Here is a 19,959-nt window from a genome sequence, read left to right on the forward strand (position 1 = left end):
TTTTTTATTAAAAAATATATCAAAATAATATTTTTTATTTTTTAAAATCAATGCATCAAAAAAATATAAAAATATAAAAATAAATAAATTTTAACAAAACAACAATTTTAAAAGTGAAAAATACGGTTTCATCCGTGTTTCCAACTAAAATCTAAATATAATAATTATACATGATATAATTCAAATGGTCAAAATAGAATATGGTTGGCCCAGCTCTAGTCGGCCAGGTATTTTTTTAAAAAATAATATATAATTTACTAAGTTTTAGTTTAACCAGATAATCTCATCAAATTTAGTTTTTTTAAAAAAAAATTTAAATAATATTATTTTAATATCATTTAAATCTTTTATAAAATGATATTATTAAGCTATTTTAAAAGTTTGTTTGAGATTATGGTTGTAATTTAAAATATTTTTTTATTAAAAAATATATCAAAATAATATTTTTTATTTTTTAAAATCAATGCATCAAAATAATATAAAAATATAAAAATAAATAAATTTTAATAAAACAACAATTTTAAAAGTGAAAAATGCGGTTTCATCCGTGTTTCCAACTAAAATCTAAATATAATAATTATACATGATATAATTCAAATGGTCAAAATAGAATATGGTTGGCCCAGCTCTAGTCGGCCAGGTATTTTTTAAAAAAATAATATATAATTTATTAAGTTTTAGTTTAACCAGGTAATCTCATCAAATTTAGTTTTTTTTTTAAATTTTAAATAATATTATTTTAATATCATTTAAATCTTTTATAAAATGATATTATTAAAAATTGACTCAGTTTAACTAATTGAATCCATGGCCCAATTATAATGTTATGAAATGTGAATTTTTTTCATCGTCTTTTCTTTTAAAGAAAGGGAAGGTTTTCTTTCTTCTTCCTCTTGTAACACACCCACCAACTACCTGCCTCCGAACTCCAAATCACTCAATTTCACGGTCACGAGTGATGTCATAACATAGAGATTTTGCTAGTAATGTTTTAAATAATTGTAGATAAGCATGTTTCAAATTGTATATAAATTTAAATGTTTTTTATTTGATGGTAGGAGATATTATTATACAAGTTCATCAGATCCCTTTTTTTCTTTGCTGTAAAAAAAATATCCAAATTAAAAATAAAATAAACATAAAAATTAATTCTTATGATCTCGTATTAAAATTGAAATAGTGTATGTTTAAGATTCTGTAAAGAAAATAAAAGTTTATTGTTTATTTTTTTAATGCAATAATACCAAACAACACAGTATTTTTTTTTTTTACAAAAAATAATTTCAAGTTCTGCTAATATATATATATATATATATAATGTTTGGAGAGTCAAGGATATAAATATAAAATAGATGTCATGAGTAGATGATTACAAGGGTGGTCTTCGTTAATCCTATGGGGTGGGGCCCTTAAAAGTTAAAAAATTGCTGATTAGCATGAGGCAACCTAGAATTCTCAATGTCGATTGGGGTGGGGTCTCTGTGGACTCCATGGGGCCTCTGGGTGGGCTCCACGACCAGCAACTAAATATTTAAAAATAAAAAGACCCTCGTTCATATCGGATCGGATCGGATCTTCTTATATTCCCCATTTACCCCTAACAGCTTCGTCAAATTACAAAATGGGATTGCAAATATTTGATGACGGGAAATTTCACTCTTTCTTTCTTTCTTTCTCTGCTGCTGTTGTTGACAAGTATAAGATCAGGAAATTTCACTTGATTTTGATTTGATTTGTTCCTCTAACTGAATGGTCGACGGTGTCATGTTAGGGTTTCAATAATTTATCACTCCTCGGAAAAATGATTTTCAAAAAGACTTTTCATATTAAAGTCTTGATAATAGATGGATTTGTGGATTTTATAAATATAGTATTAAATAATGGGCGTCTTAAGACAAAAAAAATTAAAAAAATAAATCAATGCATGCACGAGAATTTTTTATGATTTATTTGTTCGGGTAATATTACTCCTTTTTTTTTTGGCAATGCCTTACTATTTTATTAAATTATGTATTTCTTGAAATTAAATGAAAAAATCCAAGCATCCACCTAGTATATATATCTCCTTTGAAATTATTGCTGTATTTGGTCAACTAATTAAATAATACATTAGCATAGTAATTCAATAATTACAATATTTAGTTTTAATTTAAACATAAATTTAAAAATTAGTTTAGAAAGGACACATTAAAAAAAATATCAATTAAATAATAATAATAACATCTTGTCGTGACTTAACTCATTAAATTTATAATACAGGTTATGAATTCAACTTAGTTCAATACTTTTTTCTCTTAAATATATATATATATAAATTAAAAAAAAAAACCTAAATGTGTGAGCCAAATAACCTAGCATCTTGAGGCATAATAATGAAAAGGCTCAAATTCATGGATAAGCATTTAAGTACAAATAGGTGGGTGAATCTTTAAGTCTAGAATAGTGATCCAGGACTTAAAGTTTATTTTTTAAAAGAATAAATAATTTATTGTTTGTTTTTTTTTTAATATATAGATGACTCTCATTAAAGCAAATAATGTGTCATTTGTAAGTATAGGTTTGGACAATCATTATAATGATAAAAAAAATTAAAACAATATTTTTTTAAAAAAACTTAGTTTTCAAGTCATTATAACTTAAAAACACTTTACTAATATTTCTAGAATACTCACAAATCAATCTAACAACTAAAAATTACCTAAAAATGGAAAGGACACATTAAAAAAAATATCAATTAAATAATAATAATAATAATAATAATAACATCTTGTTGTGACTTAACTCATTAAATTTATAATACAGGTTATGAATTCAACTTAGTTCAATACTTTTTTCTCTTAAATATATATATATATAAATTAAAAAAAAAAACCTAAATGTGTGAGCCAAATAACCTAGCATCTTGAGGCATAATAATGAAAAGGCTCAAATTCATGGATAAGCATTTAAGTACAAATAGGTGGGTGAATCTTTAAGTCTAGAATAGTGATCCAGGACTTAAAGTTTATTTTTTAAAAGAATAAATAATTTATTGTTTGTTTTTTTTTTAATATATAGATGACTCTCATTAAAGCAAATAATGTGTCATTTGTAAGTATAGGTTTGGACAATCATTATAATGATAAAAAAAATTAAAACAATATTTTTTTAAAAAAACTTAGTTTTCAAGTCATTATAACTTAAAAACACTTTACTAATATTTCTAGAATACTCACAAATCAATCTAACAACTAAAAATTACCTAAAAATGACCTAAAAAACTAGAATTAAATCAATTTAGATTTGACTTTCTCGACTTGGATTTATTTTTAAACAAGAATAAAACTTCAAATAATCACCATCAAGCCTCTTTTATTACATTGAACTCATAAACACAAATGGTTATCATCGAAAATAGTATGAATAGTAGTTTTTTTAATTATTGGAATTTAATAATATTTCTTTCTTAGTTATGAATTCCACTTAATTCAAAAATTTTTTCTCTTAAATATATATATATATATAAAAAAGTTAAAAAAAAAAACATAAATGTATGAGCCAAATAACCTAACACTTTGAGGCATAATAATAAAAAGGCTCAAATCGATAAGCATTTAAGTACAAATAGGTGGGTGAATCTTTAAGTCTAGACTAGTGAGCCTGAACTTAAAGTTTATTTTTTAAAAGAGCAAATGATTTATTGGTTTTTTTTTTAATACATAGGTGACTCTCATTAAAGCAAATAATGTGTCATTTGTCGGTATAGGTTTGGGCAACCATTATGATGATAAAAAAATCAAAACAATATTTTAAAAAAAAAACTTAGTTTTCAATTCATTACAATTTTAAAACACCTTACTAATATTTCTAGAATACTCACAAATCAATTTAACAACTAAAAATTACCTAAAAGTGATTTAAAAAACTAGAATTAAATTAATTTAGATTTGACTTCCTCGACTTGGATTTATTTTTAAACAAGAATAAAACTTTAAATAATCACCATCAAGCCTCTATCATTATATTGAACTCATGAACACAAATGGTTATCGAAAATAGTATGAATAGTGGTTTTTTTTTTATTATTATTGGAATTTAATAATATTTCTTTCTTGCTTATCTCTCTAATAAAAGATTGAAAAAGAATATAAATAAATTTTTATATCATAATTAAATTTGTCAAATTTAAGAGGACATATATATTATTTTTAAAAATTAAAAAGCTAAGCATATTTTGTATGAAAACCTTAAACACAAGATCCATTTATACAATCCTTTTCATTTCGGTCTCCGTTCATTATTACGAGAAGGTAAAACAGCTTCTTCAATCATAAGATGTCCATTGACAACGTCGTAAAGGTGACAACAATTTTTGTTTTTTATTTTGAAAGTCAGTTTGATTTTACTTGATAGCTATATTTCACGACACTATTTCCAAAAGAAAACAGTTATTGTCGTAATTGCATGGGATTCAAGATTTTCAATTATAATACAGTTTCAAAAACCAGACAGCCGACCGACCCTGAGATGGGATCTAGTCTACAATCCCACCAACTTTGCTTTCGACCACTGCATGATTTTGTCAAACTAATCAAATACTGTTAATTAACTAATATGTTCAACAACCTCACATGTCGTGGCATGCCAGGGATATTTAATAGAGCAGTGATAATTATTTTTTAAAATGTTTATTTTTAAATATATTTAAATAATATATTTTTAAAATTTTATTTTTATAAGTATTCATTTGATCTGGTTGTTAAGGAAGCAAACAAGGTGGAAGAAAAATGCCTTCTATTTTTCTTTATCTTTTAAAGCTATTGTTCTTGTATTAAGATTAAATGTATTTCATTTGTATTTTAGAAACACAGTATCTGAATTTATTCATTTCAATAAATATATTTCCATGATATCCCTTGAATTTGAATATTAAAAATCCTATTTATCACATGCAAAGAGAAGATATAATTTAAAAATAATTTTTCCTTTTTTGTGTCTATATTACTACCTTATTAGCATTGAAATACTAGCATCTAATATATAACATATTTTTTTTCCAGCTGTAAATTCCAGTTTTGTTTTAAAAAAATTAAAATATTAATCATGTTTCAAGAATATTTTTGAAAAAATTAATTTTTTATTAATTTAAATATATTAATATTAAAAATAAATTTTAAAAAATAAAAAAATGTATATTATTTCTTTAAAATTTATATTAGTTATTTAGTGTAAAAAAAGAGAAAAGGCTGTGCCCGCCAATAGGAATTCCCAGTTTAAAATATTAATAATAATGGCATTCAGCGTAATTTTCTTACCAGAAAAGTCCAAATGCCAAACCCGAAATATTCTCGTGTCCTTTTATCGCCAGTGACTCCCTTCTCTGATCCTCTCCTTCAAAAACCCGACACGGCCTACCCTGCTCTCTTCATTCGCCGTTGAATACTAAACCTCCGATTCTGTCGCTCCGTTTAAATTGCTGTCTCTTCAATCATGGACGAGAATTCAGCTCTTATAGCACAACTTCTCATGGAAGATGAAATAGAAATGAGAAACCGTAAAGGTAACGCTAACGGTAGCGTTAGCGGTAAAGATCAGAACGACGGCGGATGGAAAACAGTTACGTATTCAAAACGAAACAAGAAAAAACAACCCTCGAAAGTCTCGAACTCGTCGGAGAGTTCTTCCTCCGATCACCAGCGATCTAACGGCGTCGGCGGTGAGAAAGCTGATGTGTTTCGGTCGATTGAGAAGCAATCGGAGGACCGGCGTCGGAGGATTGAGGAGGAGTGGCGGAAAAGAGAGGAGGAGGAGAGTGGTGAGAGAGATGGATCGAAGCGGCATTCTGATGAGGATGATGGCGAGAGTGAAGATGGAGGTCATGGTGGAGACGGTGTTGGTGCTGGAGAGGAAGTGAAGAAGGTGAAGAAGCCGAAGGTGAAGAAACCAAAAGTAACGGTGGCGGAGGCCGCTGCGAAGATCGATGCCGGTGATCTAGGCGCCTTTCTTGTTGACATCACTGTAAGCATTTAATTGTTTAATTTAAATTTGATTTTTAACCAATCCATACATAATGTTTCTTTTTTTTTAAAAAAAAAAAAAAGATTCTCTTTTTCGTTTATTTGTGATGTCGTTTTGTTGGATTTAGGCGTCGTATGAGACTCAGCAGGATATACTGTTAATGAGATTTGCTGATTACTATGGGAGAGCATTTTCATCAGTGAGTTCAGCTCAATTTCCATGGTTAAAGATCTTCAAGGAGTCTCCTGTTTCCAAATTGATTGATGTAAGTTTTTTCTTTTTAAATATTTTTATCAGTCTAATTATGACTTAGTTTAAATTATTTTTTATTACATAAATATAATATCATTTTTGTTAACATGTTTTTTTTTTCCTCTCAAAGATTGGGTTTTTATGGAAAAAAATATTAATGTGTGCGATTGACTTGGGATATAATGCTATAGTTAGTTACTGACCTTTTGTAATTCATCTATATGATGATGTAAGTTGGATCGATCGGAATTGATTCACTTACACTGTTCCACGAAAAGTTTAAGTGTGCTCAATGTGATTTTAATGAATTTTGTATGTTCATAACCATTTCTAACATTTTATTTTAAATTATTTCTTTTCTGAGCAGATCCCCCTCGCACACATCTCTCAAGATGTTTACAAGGCATCAGTTGACTGGCTTGGCCAGCGATCCTTTGAAGCACTTGGGTCCTTTGTGTTATGGTCATTGGATAGTATTTTTGCTGACCTTGCAAGTCATCAAGGAGTTGCCAAGGGATCCAAAAAGGTGGTCCAGCGATCACCATCTAAGTCTCTGGTAGCTTTCAGAACTACTCTTTCTATATGATTTCTAAATACTTCTATGCTAGTCAACACTTTCATTCAAGAGTTCCCCCCCCTATTATCATGTTTTGTTTGAATTTCATCCATTGAGTCTTACTTTAAAGAAATTTTATCTGGAAATCAACATTTTGAAGGTTTTAGAAAAACATAAATATGAGTTTCACACCCTCAATTTCATTTATATTCTTGTCAACACCCATTTCTTTCCAGAGTCTTTTCAGCAAGTCAGATGACTCTTTCCTGTTTGAAAAATGTTTGGAAACATGCTTATTTTAAGGCTTTGTTTATGGTTAGCACACCAGCATAAACATTTAAGGTTTCGCTAGTACACGTTACATATCTTAAGTTTTACTAATTTTCATGTGGTTGTTGTAATAGTGCTGGGTATAGATTGTGTTTTTTCATCCAAGTAACCAATTTATTGATATATTGATGAGTTACAGGTTGCTATATTTGTGGTTTTGGCAATGATGTTACGACGCAAGCCTGATGTGTTGATCAATTTATTGCCCGTAATTAGTGAAAATTCAAAATATCAAGGACAAGACAAGCTTCCGGTCACTGTATGGATGATTGCTCAGGTAAGCTGACCACTTAGAATTCCCAGATATGTGAATTCTTCTCTTAGGAAAATAAATTTTAATATTTGGAATTTTATGTTGATATAGGCGTCTCAAGGAGATTTGGTTGTGGGATTATACACATGGATTCGTGTTCTCTTCCCTATGCTGAGTGGGAAATCAAGCAGTAATCCTCAATCTAGAGACTTGATATTGCAGTTGGCTGAGAGGTATCATTGGGATTGAAATTAATTTCACACTTCGTATTTGATGCGTGTGTTATTCAGATCTTTGAAATTATTGGGCAGTTAGTTATGGAATATAAATTTTCAGTGTTTATTTCATATTTTTTTCTGACTTCTCTCTTTCCCCTTTTTTGCTTGGATTAGAATCTTGTCATCCCCCAAAGCTCGTACAATTTTATTAAATGGTGCTGTTAAAAAGGGTGAGCGCTTGGTACCACCTTCTGCTCTTGAGCTTTTGATGAGAGTAACCTTCCCAGTTCCTTCAGCTAGAGTTAAGGTGGGTGTTCTGGTGCAGCATTTTTAGCTAGATTTTGGTGGGTATTTTAGATCCGAGGCAAGTTTTGGTTGATCTTTTTTTCCTTAGGCAACTGAGAGATTCGAAGCTGTTTATCCAACCTTGAAAGAGGTTGCTCTTGCCGGTTCCTCAGGAAGCAAAGCAATGAAACAAGTTACGCAGCAGATATTGAACATTGCAGTCAAAGCCACCGGAGAAGGTACCAAAACTCAAATGGGCATCAATTGATTGTTTCTCTCCATAAAAGTACATCACAGTCTGATCAGCAGTGCTCTCTGCAGGTAGCTCTGAACTGTCTAGGGAAGCAAGTGACATTTTTATTTGGTGTTTGACACAGAACCCTAATAGTTACAAACAATGGGTAAGCATTTTCTTATGTAATTAAGATCTTAATTTTAAATTTTAGACACTTCGCTGTTGTTATATACATCATTGGCTTTGGTTTACTTTGCATGAATTACTTGGAAACAGGAATTGTTTTATCTGGATAATCTCGAAGCAAGTGTCACTGTTTTGAGAAGGCTGTCTGATGAATGGAAGGACCACTCGGTCAAACATTCTTCTCTTGACTCCGTGAGAGAAACTCTGAAGAGTTTCAGGCAGAAGGTAACATTTTTAATTCATAAATGCATATTTACTTACAGTAATGTATCTATGGTATTAAAATAAAGGTTTCAGGTCATTGGTAACGTTGTTAATTCTTTGCTGTTATTGTCGTTGACAAGGCCTGAACTGGAAATAAATTACCATTAGGCATTTGAGGTAGGTTGTTTGTGAATTTGGTGTACAGCCCTGGTGTTTTCTGAATTACTCTGCCATTAACATTCCTCTTTTTCCTGACAAAAGGGAGGAAGAGAAATGAGGTGGCCTTGTGTTTTTCCTCTCATTGCTCCAGGCACCTATATTTTTCTATATTTATTACCATATTTCAAGTATCAAATGATTATTACAGTCGCTATCACGGGAATGATTGGGACCCAGATAATGTCTTAGTTGCTGGTCACCTATTCAACTCAGCTTCAGCACGATCTTATGCCAGCTGTTTATCATGTGACCATCTTGTTACCTGTAACTTGGTTTATGCTGTGTTTTTTTTATAGAATGAGAAAGCATTGGCAGAGGAGGAAAATGCAGGGGACTATGCATCCTTGAAAGAAGCAGACAAGTACTGCAAGGCAATTCTGGGACGACTCTCGCGAGGCCATGGATACATAAGAAGCCTGTTTATCGTGTCAGCTGCTCTGGCTGCGGGAGCTGTTATCATATCCCAGAAGGAATACTGGGACTTGCAAAAACTCTCTGCAATGCTCAACTTACCACTCTCCTAAGTTCATCATGGAGGTTCCCAGCAGTGAATGGCTTTCATCATTGCCACTACTGGTTATGTCCGGCTTAGCACAGTTCTTCCCAATGTTCCACTGTAAAATGGGCAGAGTACGAGGAGTCTTATAATGCAAATAGGTGGCAGCAATAGCAAAATAGTGGCCAAAAGGAGTTGGCTGGGCACATATCACAGAATATTGGTCGGTCTAGTTTTCATATTCAAGCCAGTTTTTAATAACTTGGGTTTGCCCTTAATAATAACTAATTTATATGGTTTGTGATGTTAGATCATAAAGCTGTGTAAATTCAATCTTGGTGTGCTCGAAAGCATAATCAAATTATTTTTGTTATCTTAGTTGAACTAAATCAAAATTCACTAGCTTTTGGTGGCTGATAATTTCGGTCCTTAGTGTGCGTGCGTGCGTGTGTGAAAATATATAAAATTCTCTTGCCTAATCTTAGTTCTAAATCAAAAAATGGTAACATGCGGAGCAGATTCTTCCCTTTTCTTCAGAGATCAACGAGAAAGGAATTAGAAACCTGGGCGTGTTCGATCACATGTCTTAGAAACCCCTCCTGATTGTGCTCTGCTTTAGTTGAAGCTTGGAGCCTAACTACAAAGGCCCAAAATTACAATTCTCTATTCTTTCCTCTTTTACAGGATTGATTTCAGAAAACCAAAAAAAGAAGAAGAAAACACACGCGGGTTTTTTATTTTTGCATTTTAAACAGATGTTTTTCTATTTTTTTATACTTTAAATAAAATATTTTTAATTTTTTCATGTCCTTTTGATCTTCTGATGTTAAAAATAATTTTTGAAAAATAAAAAAATATTATTTTAATAAATTTACAAGTAAAAAATATTTTAAAAAATAATTTTTATAATACTTCTTTAACTCTTTTATACCCAATAGCTTTTAGTTTTCTTAGATTCAAATATAATATAATATGATGTTTTTGTTTTTCTATTCAATGGTGTGAATATCATCAAGAAAATTTGCATGTTAATTGATTCTAAGTTTTTTCTCTATTTAAAAAATTTACCATTACATTGACATGATGCACGCAGATGATTTTGACAGATTTTTCTAATTATTGGTAATTTAAAAAAAAAAATCAAGAATAGAAGAAATATCCTTAACCAAAAAAAAAAAATCAAGAATAGAAGAAATATCCTTACCCACTTGATAAAAATACCAAAGAAAAAAAAACAGAGAAGCTAGCCGCTTTCGAAATTCCCCTCCAATTAAGCTAATAGGGTGGTGCAATATAGGTTTTTGCTTCTGTTCTACGTATTTTATTATTATTATTATTATTTATGTGGGGCTATTTCAGTTAATTTATATATATCTCAACTAATCCCAACAAATTTTAAAATTAATGATTAGATAAGCATCCAGTAACTGTTAATATTAGTAATTTTAAAGCTCAAACATAAAATTATAGAGGAAAAAAATATCTTAATTCAAAATTTTTATCATTGAATCACCTACTAGATTGTTTTATTTATGGGTAATTTAAACATTTAAGATGGTGTCAAAAGTATTTAAGATGGTGTCAAAAGTATTTAAGATGAGTAGTGGATGGTTGATTGTCAATTTATTATTTAAGATGAATACCCATTTAACATTACCCTATAAAACAATATAAAACAATAATGAAATGCATGTTTTATTATGTCTTAATCATCTTAAGATGTTTTTATTTTTGTCCATTCAATTATATTTTTTTTTAAATTTAAAACTTATATTTTTATATTGTTTTAATGTGCTGGTGTTAAAAATAATTATTTAAAAAAATATTATTTTAATATATTTTTAAGTAAAACACATTTTAAAATTTACTACAATCTCCAACATGACCATAAAAACCTATCTTCTCTTTCCCTTTTTTTTAATTAATTAAATCCAAAAACATTTCATTTTTTTAAGATACTAGATGTACAAATCAAAGAGCTTATCTATTATGAATCCATTTTTTATTCAATTACTTTTTGTTAATTAGTTTGCTTGAAACTGGAACTTCTCTTATCAAATTACAAAGAGATACATTGCTGGGTTACCAATGAAACTAGTGAGTTTTCTTATGAAAACTGAACAATGAAGTAGCTAGATAAATTGTTTTTTTTTTACACTAATAAACATTTAAGCTTAAATAAGTATTTACCCATAATCCAAAATTTGGATTGCAAGTTTATCATATTAATCTAAAAATTAATAATTAAAAAAATAAAAGATGCTATTTAAATTTTTTAACAAAAACTAAAAAAATTTTGTTTTAATAAAAAAATCAATTTAAAGTAAAACTCGATTCGAGCATGTCATCGCTTTCATTAGATTGGCCAGCTGAAATAAGCTAATATTTTATAACTATTGGAAAAACAAGAGAAATGCGCCTTACAAAACCAGCAAGAGAAATAAAAGACGCGATAAGGAGCACTACAAAGGTCGACAAAAACAAAGAAAAAATAAATAAATCCAAAGCACAAACCATGTGAGATCGAAACCCATTTTTGGATTTAATGCCTAACACTAATATTCACACTTTGATGTTTTGTTTGATAACACGGTTGAAGTTATAATTTTTAAATTTTAATTTTATTTTATATTATTTTATGTATTATTTAATTTGATAACACGGTTGAAAAAATAAAAAAAAAATATTTTAATAAATGATTAAAAAACATTTTAAATCATAACAACTGCTATAAATCCAAATAACCATCGTTCCAAAACAATCCCTATAAATAATACCCCTTGTAAATTTCCTCTCCACGCTTGCAAGCAAAAACCCCATTAAAATACAGCAAACAAAGAGAAAGGCAAGAGCATCATGGCACATCCAAGTGCAATCCCCTCTTGATGGACGGTCCTCTCTCTATTTAAAAATAATTATTTTTTAAATAATTATGCAAGCAAAAATCCTATTAAAAATAATTATATTTTTTTAAATAAAACATAATTAAAAATAAAAAAATAATTTTTTTTAATTGAATCAGACCCAGTCTAATACATTTAGATTTGGACCGGATCTGGATTGACCATAAATAGTAGAGAATGAATTAATTCACTTTCCACATATTGCATAAAAAGAGAAACTACTTTTCAGGTAACCTGCATTTTAAACGCAAATTATACTAGATCCCTCAAACAATAAATTAAATGGTTTTTTTTTTGGTGGTTTGCTTCAAAAACATAAGTAATCACAAAAATAAACACCCTTTAAATCACTTTATATATGTAGTTGAGCTAATGTAAGTAATGAGTTTTTTAGAAAAAATAAAAAGAAAATAAAAACTATCACTACTAGAATTCTAAGAAATACTGACATAATTTTTCATTAGTATTTATACTTTCATTTCATCGATAATAAATTTACTGATAGGCTTACGAATGAAAAACCTATGTTGGTAAAACTCTCGTCAATAATTTTTATTTTGTCAATGATAAAATTACCAATGGATTTACTAATGACAAAAACACACTAAATGTTTTTTACCCATTTCATTATATCAGTATTTTCCTCGGGAATGTTACTATACAACCAATAAAAATACCATATGTAATTTTGTCGGTGATAAAATAGTGGCATAATAATATTTGCGATAATTCTTTTTCAATTCTCTAGAATATACTGATATTGAACTTAATCTGTTGCTATTACTATAAGTAATTATTTAAAAATAATTTAAGAAAAATCTATTTAATAAAAGTATAAAATAATTAAATGAATATAAATCAACATTATATAATACCCAGTAACTGAGTTGCTTGAAAAAAGAGTAAGAAGAAAATTAACTCAAATAAATTTGTAATAAATAAATAACAAACAACAATAACAACAAATAAATAAATTAACTAAAATATAATTTGCACCTGACCTAGAAAACCTATGTCAGAATCCACAATTTAGCAACAAATAAAATAATTTAATTGAAATTGCACAACATAATTGAAAAAAAAATCCAATTAAAATCTGACAAAATTGATCTCATATGAAAAAAAAATCCTACAACAATATTCATACAATTATTAAGAATAATTTTTTTTAAAATAAACTAAAAAACAAATATAATACAAAAAAAAAATCTTATCTTAATATAACTACGAGTGAAGCTAATAAAAAATAATAATTTATAAAGTGTGTTAATTAAAAAAAAAAACTAAGAAGAGAAAAGAAGAAAAGAGGAGAAGGCATACCTATGCATGAAGGATAAAAGAAGAGAAGAAGTTGAGGAGAGAAAAGAAAAAAGAAGACGGATGTTAATGTTTTTTACATAAGGAGAAGAAGATGCGTGTTTGTTATGAAATGAGGGATTCTTGTTTTTTTATTAGGGCATTTTATCGATGGTTTTATAGACGGATGATTAATCATTAATATTTTAAACCATTTCGTTGGTAATTCTATCTATAATACTTAATTTAAAATTTAAATTTAATTAAAAATTTTCAAAAACCTCCCAAATATACGGACAACTTTCCGATGTGTCGATAATCTCATCTGTAGTTTTTAATTTAATCAAAAAGTTTTTAGAAATTTCTCAAATATAACCGATGACTTTTTAATATGTTTATAAAAAATAATATTTAACAGTACAATTGAGAAGAAATCAATTTGAAAGCTCTAAGAAAATACCAATGAAATTAATCTGTTGGTGATATCTTTTGTAATTGACATAATAAACAGTATTAAGGAGAATTAAATAGTTTACCAACGAGTTTACAAACAAATTTTTCCAATGGTATTAATATTGTTGGTATAAATAGCACGTCATCATATGTTATGTATTTATTTTAATTCATTTCTTTTCCATTATAATTTCTCCGCGAGGATATTTTTATCAATGTTTATTTATAGATATATTATGAGAATATTATATTGTTAAAATTCATTGTAATTTACCGATAAAAACATTAAATCAATATTATTTATATTTGTATTTGTCAATTTATTAATAATGTATATGATATCTCAGTGATAAAATTGGTGTGCGGGGATGATGTATCTCTAGCACACAATTTGATTCAGTCTAGATCACCTCATTCACCATCACATATTAAACTTGCAATGCTCAAAATCAAGAGAATCGCATCATGGGAAATGTTTTCAGCCATTATATTGACGATCTTCTGCACTTTGTTCATCCAGGTTTCTGCATTTGTGACTCTTAAAATGCATGGGATTCACATGTATGATAATAAAATCTAAATTCAAAAGGACAGATGGTTCAAGAAAGCACAAAACTTTCTTGAATTTGTAATTTGGCCTCAACATTGCCATAACCAGTGCTAGTTTCTAGGTGGCCTCATATGAAGCATGCCATTGTACCTTTAGATAGAACAAAAGACTTGCTCTGTCGTCAAGAGCAGAGGAAAAATTGCAGCCAGCAATGTGACAAACTGCCAGGAACCGAACACATAACTTGCTTCATATGTTTCCCACCTTTTACTGTCCATCGTCCCTTGTAAAGCCCGTTAACATCCTCAGTCACTTTGTCTAAGAAAGGACTTCAGTAAGTCTACTCGATTTGCCCATCCCATTCCACAAGCTGGCAACCTTTTCCGGGTAAAAAAAGTTAAATTTTTTTATTTAAAATTAATTTTTTAAAAATAAAAAAATTATTTGATATATTTATAAATAAAAAATATTTTAAAAAATAATTATAACTATATTTTTGAATACTTCCTTCATTGCAACATGATTTTAATTACGATTTAATCATTATATGATAAAACTTGATTCTTAATTAATTGATATTTTTATTAAAATAATTAATTTTTAATTTTTTTAATCAAATTAATTATCCCGTGAATACAATAATCATCTATGAAATGCATTTAAATAATTACATGTACCCAATAAATAATTCTTCTCGGGCTATGGCTAAGATAATTTTAATTAATTTTCCATTAGACTTGTTTTTCCACGTCAGCAATCCGCGCGAAAACGACGACCATTCAACTGCACTAAACATTTCGACCGTCGATTAAGAAAGTTCCCCAGACCTAATCCAATGGCACTAATTATCCACGTCATCAGTCCTTGTGAAATAGAAGTAACCAATCACACAATCCACCTCCTCTCTCTATAAAGAAACAAAGAGAAATGAGCAGATAACCCAACACACAACGCAATCTATCGAAAACTATCTCTGAAAATGGCACCAAAAGCAGAGAAGAAACCGGCGGAGAAGAAGCCGGCCGAAGAGAAGAAAACGGTGGCAGAGAAAGCCCCAGCAGAGAAGAAGCCGAAGGCAGGGAAGAAGCTCCCAAAGGAAGGAGGAGCAGCAGCCGGAGAGAAGAAGAAAAAGAGGGTGAAGAAGAGCACAGAGACATACAAGATCTACATCTTTAAGGTGCTGAAGCAAGTTCATCCAGATATAGGGATCTCAAGCAAGGCCATGGGCATAATGAATTCCTTTATTAATGATATTTTCGAGAAGCTTGCGCAGGAATCCTCACGACTTGCTAGGTATAACAAGAAGCCCACAATTACCTCGAGGGAAATCCAGACTGCTGTCAGGTTGGTTTTGCCCGGAGAGTTGGCTAAGCATGCTGTTTCAGAAGGGACTAAGGCTGTCACTAAGTTCACGAGTTCTTGATTATCCATGTACTTAATGATGTTTTTGATTTGGGATTTGTTTCTTAATTATGCTTCAGGTATGTGTATCCAGGGTTAGGGTTAGGGTTTCTGCTTGATCTCTATGTTTGTTTCTATTGTAGAAGATGAAATACAGTAGTATTTATTAAATTTGTTGTTCAAAGCCTTGAAATCTGCTAGCAGCCTAGAAATCAAGGCTAGGATTGTCAAGGGAGTTCGGATTGTCAAAGAGTAGGAACAACAGAAATCAAAGGATTAATGTAATTTGTTCTTGTTCAGCTATTATTTTGACAGCGCTGTGTTCCAAGTTACTTAACAATCGTAAATGCCTAACGGTGTTCAGTGTGATGAAACTGTTCCACCCTAATCTCCAGCGATTACACCATTCTCTTTCGCTTCTTTTGCTGATATTTCACCATTCTCCTTTGCTACTTGAGAAGATGTTTCGCCACCCTCTTTGTCTGCTTTCTCAGCCTTTGACACCGCTTCTTCTTCAGTTTTTTTCCTTGCTTCCTCCTTTGCAGTCTCAAGAGCTTCAATCAATCGCTTCAAACAATCCTTCTCGTCTTCTTCATCTGACCCGGGCATCAAATTCTCAGCAACATCAGCTGGGGTCATCTTTGTCTCCCCCAACAGCTCCTCAATTTTTCCGAACATTTCATGCCATTCGAGTTCTAAATAGTTCTTGGCTAGCACCTTGAACGCTTCAAAGCAGCAATATGACAACTCTATATGCTTGTCCATCCTTCCTCTCCTTATTAAAGCAGGATCCAGTTTGTCCACATAATTGGTAGTGAACACTATAATTCTTTCTCCTCCACAAGCTGACCAGAGTCCATCAATGAAATTCAAAAGTCCAGATAAAGTAACCTTGCTGCCGCTTTTTCTTTCTTCTTCAGCCTCCTTTTTCTTCTTAGAAACTGGATCCTTCTCATTGTCTGACTGGTCGTCATCATCTTTCTCCTTCGCTTTCTTCCTCTGTCCTGTAAGATCAAGTGAGCAATCAATATCCTCAATCACAATGATAGATTTTCCGGTGGTTTCGATCAATAGCTTCCTAAGCTCGCTGTTGTCCTTAACTGTGGTCAACTCAAGATCATAAATATCATAATCCAACAAATTAGCCATAGCAGAAATCATGGTGGATTTGCCAGTTCCTGGAGGGCCATACAGGAGATAGCCACGCTTCCAGGCCTTGCCGATCCTCGCATAGTAGTCTTTTCCTTTACTGAATTTGGTAAGGTCTTTCTTAATCTCTTCCTTCTTCTTTGTTTCCATTGCCAGAGTATCAAATGTAGCGGGGTGCTCAAAAGCCACATGACTCCACTTGGTAGATTTCCACCCATACCAATTCTCACTAGGATTGTTGGTGAAGAGCTTTCTCTGCCGGTTCTTCACAGCAATCGACTTCCCTTCTTTCAAAACATGTTCTAAATATTTCTCGGTGATGACATCTCGATGACTTTTGTGGAACGTGAGCCTGTAATGCCTCCTCTCATCGGCCGCAGGAAAAAAAGAAATAGATTGTGTTTTCGGGACGGTTTTACTCGAAGACCACCAGACCTTAACCCCATTAAAAACATCGGTAACTTCTTCGTAATCGTCCATGGTGAGGACTAAGGGTTCGTTGTTTCTGACAACATCAGCCTTGAGTCTCTTAGCTGTCTTGGTAGAATTGGAGCCAAGATAACTCTGAATGGCAGAAAAGGCCTCGCTGCGCTTGAGACGTTCACTTGTGAATTCATGAAAGGTAACTTGGATGTAAGGATACACATAGCTCATTAACTTCTGACTATATTTTTCAAGATAGCCACGAAGTTGATAAGGTAAATATTGCTCAAACATGACCCACGCAAGCACTAGGCCAGTAATGGCCGAGCTCAGTTGAGTCCATATTTCTCCAGTCATCATTGAGAAATAAATTGAAAATGATGAGAAGGAGAATTGTTAAGAGAATGAAACGTGTTGATTTGTTCCTCAATCTCCCAAGTAGTAACAGGTTTATATAGCATCGGTAAAGGGCACATGAGCAGTAATTTTTTCGGCAAGATTGCTGATTAAGTTGATTATATATTAGAAATTTCCCGCTTAATGTCTCTGTCTCTTTCATTTCCACGTCTTGTCGGATACTCTTAGTCGCCCACAAGATACAATATGTCCTTGGGAAATTTAAATTACTTGGTTTGTACGTCTTCTAGCAAAAGGGGTAGTACGTTTTCCGAGCAAAGAAGAAGCTGGGTGGGTGGCCCCCCCAGCCTCCATCTTTGACCACAGTTATCAGATCAGCCATAGCTTTGATCGGGCTTGTTTTATTTAAAACTTGAGCTTATAATTAACTTGAAAAAAATGATTTGTTCGGTTAAGGTAATCTAGATTTCGGATGATCCACCAGAAATTAGAAGAGATTTTTTTTTTAAATACGTTTTTTTTCTAGTTAATAAGGTTGGATTTTTTTTTAAAGTATTTTTTATTTTAAAATATATTAAAATTAATTTTTATTTTTTAAAAATTATTTTTAATATTAATATATTAAAATAATATGAAAACACTAAAAAAAATTAATTCAAAGTAAAGAAAAAATAAAAAAATATTAAATTTTTTTAAAAGTACCTTTGAAATATAAAAACAAGGTATAAGATTTTTTTTTGTTGGTTATTAATCCATATTAAAATTAACTATATAAATATTAATAAAATATTTTATTTTTTTAATATAAAATTTGAACCGTATATATATATATAAAAGAAAAAAATGATATTTTTTTAATACGAGATAAAAAATATTTTAAAATAATTTTTTAATTTATATACATATAAATTATTTTTTAATTTTTTATATAAAATATTAAAATTTTAAATATTTTTTTAACTTTACCAGATTTGATTAAGGTTAACCCATGATTCAAGATCTGATCCTTTAACCGGTCAATTTCCAAACCAAATTTAATAATTATACCTTTGAACTCTGTTATGGTTGTATAATTGTTCGATTTGTGGTCCATGGTATTGAGAGTAGCATTACACAGATACCAGGGTCAATAAGTTTTTTTAGTTTATGATAGTGTGTGTAGAAGTGGCTTTGGATTGGATTTGGCCGGTAAAGTATTTTTTTTTATTAGAATTTTATTTGTTATTATGTTTTAAAAATATTTTAAATATTTTTACTTCAAATTAATATTTTTTAGATATTTTTAAATTATTTTGTTATGTTAATTTTAAAAATATTTTTTAAAAAATAAAAATATTTTATTTTGATATAATTTTAAATAAAAATTTTTAAAAAATCAGTAGAGATATATTTCTATAAAGGTTTCTCTCGCAGTATTCACGGGTTTGCTTGCTTGCAATAGCTGAGTAGAAGAACCGAAACTTCGTAAAAGATTCATGCTCATATATGATGACCTCAACCTTGCTATGCCATGGATGTTTTGTTTTGAAACAGAGCCCAAACCACGTCACCAAGAAAATAAAGAAACAAGAAAGGATTTTTGCTGTAGTCGACAACAAGTGGTGGCGGAGGAGCTGGGTCCGCCTCCCAAACAGAAACAACAACTATGATGCTTTGGAAGTGGCTTCCTGAGTGTCCGAGGGTTAATTAGCATGACTGGATGTTCCTGCTCAACTACTGTTGTTGTTGCTTTTTAATTTTATTGGTCTTCTCTGAATACGACGTGATATGAACTCCATGTGCATGAGCTAACAAGGTCAGGTCCATATATCATAGAAAAAGACAAGTCTAGCATGAATCTTCCAAGTCGTCTTAGTTTTTAAAGTCTTAAATGATTAATTTTTCATTTCCTTGGAGGACGCGCCTTTTGTTAATAGTTTTTACTCTGAATTTTCTTGAATCCTAAAGTAGAGATGACCCATCAGCCAATTGGACAATATTTTTTGAATTTAACGTGGTTTGGACTCCACATGCATGACATAACAAGGTCGGTAGAGAAAGACAAGTTAACATGAATTTTCCAGCAAGTGTCAGTTCTTGAAGTCTTAAATGGTTAATTTTCTTTTACTCTGAGCACGCACATTTTACATGACGAGAAGTGTCAATACCTTGTGGAGCCAGCCGTGGAAGCATATGCATTTCTTGGAATGTTCATCA

General features: G+C 30.4%; 3 protein-coding genes across 3 annotated transcripts; 2 read left to right on the forward strand and 1 right to left on the reverse strand.

The window, feature by feature from the left end:
* The first annotated feature begins 5,340 nt into the window (after positions 1-5,340).
* On the forward strand, positions 5,341-9,660 carry LOC105109711 (uncharacterized). Its single transcript, XM_011004493.1, has 10 exons — positions 5,341-5,997; positions 6,125-6,262; positions 6,617-6,805; positions 7,275-7,412; positions 7,500-7,621; positions 7,781-7,913; positions 8,001-8,130; positions 8,213-8,292; positions 8,403-8,537; positions 9,032-9,660. Exons 1-10 carry the CDS (start codon positions 5,470-5,472, stop codon positions 9,257-9,259), a joined length of 1,821 nt encoding a protein of 606 aa, XP_011002795.1. The 5' UTR covers positions 5,341-5,469; the 3' UTR covers positions 9,260-9,660.
* A 5,694-nt stretch (positions 9,661-15,354) lies between these two features.
* Positions 15,355-16,027, forward strand: LOC105109712 (histone H2B). Its single transcript, XM_011004494.1, has one exon. The coding sequence runs from the start codon at positions 15,413-15,415 to the stop codon at positions 15,854-15,856; it is 444 nt and encodes a 147-aa protein (XP_011002796.1). The 5' UTR covers positions 15,355-15,412; the 3' UTR covers positions 15,857-16,027.
* A 31-nt stretch (positions 16,028-16,058) lies between these two features.
* LOC105109713 (probable mitochondrial chaperone BCS1-B) lies at positions 16,059-17,891 on the reverse strand. The gene has a single exon (XM_011004495.1). The coding sequence runs from the start codon at positions 17,764-17,766 to the stop codon at positions 16,219-16,221; it is 1,548 nt and encodes a 515-aa protein (XP_011002797.1). The 5' UTR covers positions 17,767-17,891; the 3' UTR covers positions 16,059-16,218.
* Between the last annotated feature and the right edge of the window lie 2,068 nt (positions 17,892-19,959).

The sequence above is a fragment of the Populus euphratica genome, unplaced genomic scaffold (genome assembly GCF_000495115.2).
Source record: "Populus euphratica unplaced genomic scaffold, PopEup_1.0 scaffold277.1, whole genome shotgun sequence".
NCBI classification, from domain to species: domain Eukaryota; kingdom Viridiplantae; phylum Streptophyta; class Magnoliopsida; order Malpighiales; family Salicaceae; genus Populus; species Populus euphratica.